Source organism: Corticium candelabrum, chromosome 3, assembly GCF_963422355.1.
Source record: "Corticium candelabrum chromosome 3, ooCorCand1.1, whole genome shotgun sequence".
Taxonomy (NCBI): domain Eukaryota; kingdom Metazoa; phylum Porifera; class Homoscleromorpha; order Homosclerophorida; family Plakinidae; genus Corticium; species Corticium candelabrum.
The window spans coordinates 9,981,036-9,988,003 of record NC_085087.1 but is presented as its reverse complement, the minus strand read 5'-3'; the positions used below and the strand labels follow the sequence as shown (position 1 = coordinate 9,988,003).

The following is a 6,968-nucleotide window of genomic DNA, read 5'->3' as shown; positions in this document are numbered from 1 at the left end:
ACCTCGGGCCTTATGGTAGATCCGCGCCTGATCTGGGATGTTTCAGGGTTTTGAAGGGTTATGGTGGGTATTGGACTGCACTACGAACTCGTGCTGTAGTTCAGTTAAGAGCATTCCATCTGCCTTTTTCTCTGTTGTAGACGAGTTTACAGATGGAGAGGGTCACGATGTACGCTGCAAAATGCTGACAGCGCTTCTTGCAACCGAAATGTAAAGCAGAAGGCGTGGTTCAAGAGGTGTGGTGTTTCAAGCCTTGTGGTTATACGTAGGCACGCCCTAGAAAACCCCACAAAACACCTAAAAATCTGACAGGGTTTTCTGTCGAATTCCCTGTGTATCTCTCCAATCAGTTTCAGCTTGGCTAAATAGCGAGATTTCGCATCATATAGCAGATTGTCGGAGTACTTTGATAGTTTCCTGCTCGCGGGAAGTGTGGTAGTCTACTAGAGGCGAGGGAGGTCAAAATTTCCCTACCGACACCCACGCAATCACATGGACACCAAAATGGCCGACACTAACGTGTGTTAGAAAATGTGACGTCATTGACAAATACTGTAGCTAAGGATTGTGTATACTTGACAACCATGGAACACTTTCAAAAGCTGAATGTCACCTACAGTCAACTATTTACACGTTCCGTACTTTACTAAAAGTTTGCATTTATGGTAATTTTCATGACGTGTACTGCTAGCGACAGGGCTAACGTTTCAACGACTACGTGTACTGTCTACTGTCTGTTCCCCATAAGTGTGAACTTTGAAAATCATCAATATCTCTGATGTTTAGTGGACTTTCGCGATGATCTCGGTATCGCTAGAAACCGCTAGGTCTGGCATTTCTGTTTATCAAATTATCTAAGCCTTTCCTGCAAACAAAAAGGAAGGCTAATACTTGTGCATATCAAACACAAACGGGTGGAGCAATAGTTATTATCCAATTATCTTGTAAGACCAACAGATCAGCAACTGGAACCATTTACGATAATTGGTATAACATGGTCCAACTGGAGCAGCTTTTAGTGCTCTAATGAGCACACCTGGTGTGACCTCTACTTCATTACTTCCGAGTTCACACTTATGGGGAACAGACAGTAGCTAGGGTGCGGCGTTTCAGTAGACGGTCCGTTGCGACGTGGTACTCACCAACGCGAAGCGCCTACAGATACCGTAAAACTAGGTTTATGAATTTTGAAAATGTATCGCGTGTGATGTCGCGTGTCAGTTCGCGTGTCATACGGGACAACTGAAATGGCGGAGGTAATTCATGATCATAGAAGCCTAGTTAAATTTCGACGTTCTTTGCTTACTAATTGCGTGTTGTCTCGAAGGCCAATGGTCTTCCTGCACTTGACTTGAAGGAAATTCTTCCCAAGACCGGTCTTGTATATAACGACCCAACTACTCCGTTGGTAAGGCAATTGCAAGCACACAGGCAATGGTGCTTTGTCGTAAATTGGTGGTATAATCAGGTTCTCTGCAAGCCTAAACTGATGCCTATGAAATCAGTCACTCTAGAGAAGTTGGAGAAAATGCAAAAAGAGGTACAAAATAGTGAGAGTAGACGCATAGTTACAGTGTAGCTTAGTAATTTTTTAGTAACAGTATAGTAAAGATAAAAAACATTTTGAGAAAATGATGGGTATGCAGGGATGGGTATGTACTTAATCATGCTCATCTCCTACATCACAATCTTTTTACCTAAATTAATTAAAACGCAGCAGTCGTGTGTGACACTCACAATACTGGATTGTGCTGTAGGAGATGAGCATGATTAAGTACATACCCATCCCTACATACCCATAATTTTCTCAAAATGTTTTTTTATTTTTTAGGTAAAAAGATTGTGATTTAGGAGATGGGCATAAATGACATAAATACTCATTCCTACATACCCATCATTTTCTCAAAATGTTTTTTATTTTTTAGGTAAAAAGATTGTGATGTAGGAGATGGGCATAAATGACATAAATACCCATCCCTACATACCCGTCATTTTCTCAAAATGTTTTTAGACTTGTTTAGTATATTTTTAGCTATGTTAAAAGTATACTACGCAAGCACATGTATGTATATATATATATATATATATATATATATATATATATATATATATATATATATATATATATATATATATATATATATATATATATATATATATATATATATATATATAGATAGATAGATATATATATATATGCCCTGAAGATGGAAATGACAGTTTTAGTAAACCGAGTGCTTAGCATTTTGAACATGTGAGAATACTTTCATGTTCAAAACCCCAGGACAGACCACGTGGAGATTGCACTCCCTGTCCCCCCTCCCACAGCCACGAATTTCAGGCTGTAATTAGACGCTGCACATCCCAGTTTAGCTACGGTATCACTTTTCAAGTGACCTTTTTATTATAACAATCGGGTATGCAGCTTCGCACAACTTCGAAGTGAACCATATCACGATAATTAATGTACATTGACATTTCAGTGGTGCCAATTATGCTGTTGTACGTTGTTTGAAATGGAAAAGACAGTCCTAAAAGTAAACGTGTGCAGCTCGGCCGGAATTTCAATCTTTGATTGCATCTCTAAACAACTCCCACGTTACACTTAGCATACACGGAAGTATGTAGCAGCCGACGGATGTACATAATAATGCTGATTGCATCTATAAACACCTCTCATTACCTAGGGTTCCACGGAAGAGATACACGCTTACATGCACAGAGAGTCAGACAGGACACCACGCCGTTGAACATAGTCGTACATGTTCAACTACATGCAACTGTAAGTAGCATGTAGCAGCAGGTGGAAGCTAGGCTTCCAAACGGTAGTCACATGTACACACGTCACCGGAACAACATGGCGTTGTGGGAAGCACTACATGGAATTGCATGGCAGCAGTTGACTGATACAAGGTGACTTTGCACATTTCTAGCTGTTGGGTCAGTGCAATTCTTCGGACAAGAGCGAATTGTTTGGTGTGACTCTCGTTGTTGTAGCTGCTTTGAGTGAGACGCTAGCCTGGCTGACAAAAGTGAAATGTGAAATGTGAAAGAATAAATCCCGTTTTTTACTTGGCGATAGCTGGCTTCTGAGGCGCTTAGTGTCAGCGGTGATAGTTTGGCTACCATTAGGAACGTTTGAAGTTGAGCGCTACGTGGATCCGAGATCTCTGTAATGAGTTCTGAGAGATCCGGTTCGGATGCGTTTGGATACTTTTGTATGGACCGCCATTTTAGATTCTTCGCATCTCGACATAGGGAGTGCTACTGCACTCCCTGATAGTACAGTTACTGATGATGAATTTGAGTACATGACATGTTGTACTCTGGATACAAGTGGTTATTCCAAAATTGGTCTCTACAATGTACTAATTAATTGTGTCTCCGACTCTAGAGGTCTGAGACACTGTTTATTTTTGGAATGCAAGACTAAAACGTTGAATTCACGTGTAAGGAAGCGAAATGCGCAATTGCATGGCTTCAGCAGTGCTTGTCATTAATTAATATATAAACCCAAGAATGGAAGACAAGTTAGAGTTGAGTGGGTCTAGTTTGTTAGGGTAGCTGACAGGTCATTGTGAAACACCAGCATTTTTCTTAATTATAATGATACCTTTTATATGCTTCTATGCGGACTATTGCAACAGGTCTGAGAGTGTTCACTTGTTAGGCAATTTTCAACTTGTTTCTATCACTTCTAGATGTTGCAGAGGACTCACTTATTTATAAGAAGAATTAATTCCTGTATCATAAATTAAGTGAATTACTGTTCCATATATACTTACAAAAAGCTAGTGCATGCATGTTAGAATTATGATAAATGGTAGTTGTGCTTGTAGGCTCAGGAAACGGTGAAGTTGCAGGAATTTGAGGAGGAGAAGAAGAGGGCTTTGTCCATTGTCACACAAGAAGGAGAGTTTGATTAGGGAGAGCGACAACTTTAGTTAGATCTACATCTAACATTTCTGTAGTTAGTGATATACTCAGTATTTCAATATAAAGATATATATTTCTGCAAGAAAATATGAACTTTCCATCTTTAATTAAATGATAGTAGGGTGATCTTGTCAGTAGAAGTTAAACGTTTTTGTAACTGGGATACAGCCATGCATGCACTATTGAACAGCAATCATGTGCCTATTATCATGTAATACATGGTGCTCAGGGACACCAATCTTGAAGCATTTACTGTACAGGTTAAATTGATGTAAAGAGGTGGCAAGTTACATTTACAAACAGTGCAATGGTATTGGTTTCAAATAATATGAGTGCATGTGAAGCTAAGTGTGCATAGGCAGGATACCTTGAGTGTGCAAAGAATGTGGCTATTTACTTCAAGCAGTACTAGAAACGCTCCAATATCTATGACAGAACGTGCATACTACTCAGGGGCTTGCTCTTTGTGAAGAACTTACCCATGAAAAATTATATGTGAACACACCCATTATTGATATTAATCCATTATGAGTCAGTTACTTTGTTTCTGTAAATACATGTCTATGGATCATTTGGCATTGTATTTGCAGTTATTACAGATAGCAATTATTACTGACAGTTCCACGTATCCTTGAAGACTGAATGTAAAATGCCATTAACCAATAGTACTGTTAGTCTGTACCAAAATTAACTGCTAGTAACATGTTTACGTTGAACTAAGATTTGGTCATTGCTTTTCATTCGATATGAAAAGAGCTTACGAGACATAACTTTCATCTCTTCAGCTCCATACAGAACCTCGTCATCTTCAACATCCACATAATAAAGACGAAATTTACTTGGAGACAACCCAACAACATCAGATGACAATTCTTTCTTCAGTTGACCAGTTGTTATGTTGACATCAAATTTCCGTTTCACCACGGGAAGATCTTCAAACTTTATATTGAGATCAACATGTGATGCAGGTTCAAGACAAACATCAGCTAATTGAGCAAGTTGTCCATGTTGGTGCAGCAACTTATGGAATGAGGGAGGGCGCTTTGCCTCGTCAAATGACTGGAAATATCGTAGAAACATTCGCTCTGCAGCTTCTCTCTCTTCACTGCTGATAGTACTTCCATTTAGACACTGAATATTTTGCAAACAAGCAATAAGAAATGGCCTGTGATTTTCTTCCTTGATCTCATGCAACAGTGGAATTCCTACAAGTCGAAGTTTTTGAAGAGACATAAAGAGAGAGAGAAAATGGATGTCATCCCACGTGGACAGACGACTGTGAGACAGACTCAGACACTGAAGTTGATGAAATGATTTTGCTAAAATTATTGATTCACTTGGCAGAATCAATGAGGCTAATTGAGAATTGTGTGCAATTAAAGTAGACAGACTTGGAAAGGCTTCAGCAAGACTAAGAAGATGTTGTGGCTCACATATTGGGTTGTTATTGAAATGAAGAGAAATGAGATTCTCATGGTGTGTTTGCAGGTCCACATTGTTATAATCATTGCCGCTAAGATGCAGTTCGGCTAATCTGAAAACAAACAAATAATTTGCTGCTGTTAATCCCATGTAGATAAGTCATGCAGCATATTATTATTAGTCTGCTTTGTTTCCTTTCCAACCACTGTGTGTATCTGCCTAGCTGCGCTAGTGCTTGTACTAGCGAAAGCAACATGCATACAACAAACTCGTGACCATGCATTCAGGCATAAAGTTGGTCATTACTATCAGCCACCTTCAGTGATGCTGTCTCTACAACTGTGGCAATACGTACATTTATGCTGTGAGTGTTAGTCGTAGTTAAGAGGTACACTATCTGTAAACTCGTACCTCGGAACCATGGGCAACACAAAGTTCAAAGTTTTCCATGGAATCTGTGTGAAATTCAGAATAAGAGTTTTGATTTGAGAGAAAGATTGCTCTTGTTCAGGCAACGTCAGATCATCAGGTGCAGTCACCCTGCCCAGTGGATTGTTCGTCAGATTTAAGAAGTGGATGTTGTTAAGTGTTGACAACAAGATAAACACCTTAAGACATATCATTTCTAATAATGAATCCAAGCAGCCTGATAGACTTAATTCCATGTTAACTCTAACCTGCTGCCAATTAGATATTCCGTTACCTGTGAGGTCAACTTCACACAAAGACTTAAACTGTTGACCCAACCATTCAGTATCTCCAATCAGTGTGACCTGCTGATTAATAAGTGTCACTGTTTCAATTTCATGTGTGGACCTCACTGTAAGGACACAAAACACCTAAAACGTATAACCTTATTATGATGTTAATCCTATATACACCGAGACAGGTTGCTCTCTGCCTGTCTAATATGAGATACACTACCATATTACATTGTTTTGAATTCAAATTACTTATGACCTTATTAGCATATTCAAGCCAACTATGAAATTTTAGCAGAAACTGTTCAAGTAAAGGACGATATTTATAGAAACAGTTGCAAATCATGCAGTTTGCTTCTACACCCATACCCTATACTGTAGTTACTTAATTAACATATTTTATTATATCTTATTGATCATGATGTCAATCTGAGCTAGTAGGCATGCATGCAGTAAACACTGCAATATGTAAATGGCATTAATTTCTAATTTCTAATTTCTACACTGCACATATGTATATGGGAGCATATCATGACTGTTCTCCACCTCTAGATCTTGATAAGTAGGAAATGGTGAAGCCTCCTTCCTTCTGCTCCACGCTAGAACGTCTCTCGCCGTCTTCACTTCTCTCTACATCTAATGTCTCATAGCTATTCTTCTCTTCGTATACGTATTTCTCTCGCAAAGCATCCGATAGCGTTCTCGTCATTGTGATGTTTGATCACTATCAACTTGCTGAGCTCAGACGAACGCAAGAATATGCATAAAACCAGGTCAGCGATCCTACATTGTGTACGAAATCCTATTTGATCACTATGAACTCGTTGTGCTGACAAACGCAAAAATTTACATAACTAGCCTATGCAGGTCAACGTCAGCGATCCTCCGTGTGGATTAGCGTGCTCGCTT

The 6,968-nt window shown here is 39.2% G+C and overlaps 2 protein-coding genes across 2 annotated transcripts; one reads left to right on the top strand and one right to left on the bottom strand.

Moving 5' to 3' along the window:
- Positions 1 to 1,232: 1,232 nt before the first annotated feature.
- On the top strand, positions 1,233 to 4,023 carry LOC134177452 (BBSome-interacting protein 1-like). The gene is made up of 4 exons (XM_062644232.1): positions 1,233 to 1,256; positions 1,328 to 1,408; positions 1,469 to 1,540; positions 3,840 to 4,023. Exons 1-4 carry the CDS (start codon positions 1,248 to 1,250, stop codon positions 3,924 to 3,926), a joined length of 249 nt encoding a protein of 82 aa, XP_062500216.1. The 5' UTR covers positions 1,233 to 1,247; the 3' UTR covers positions 3,927 to 4,023.
- Positions 4,024 to 4,454: 431 nt separating this feature from the next.
- LOC134176934 (tubulin-specific chaperone cofactor E-like protein) lies at positions 4,455 to 6,898 on the bottom strand. Its single transcript, XM_062643617.1, has 4 exons — positions 6,606 to 6,898; positions 6,036 to 6,178; positions 5,770 to 5,966; positions 4,455 to 5,470 (listed from the first exon to the last, which is right to left on the bottom strand). The coding sequence occupies exons 1-4, from the start codon at positions 6,766 to 6,768 to the stop codon at positions 4,624 to 4,626; spliced, it is 1,350 nt and encodes a 449-aa protein (XP_062499601.1). The 5' UTR covers positions 6,769 to 6,898; the 3' UTR covers positions 4,455 to 4,623.
- Between the last annotated feature and the right edge of the window lie 70 nt (positions 6,899 to 6,968).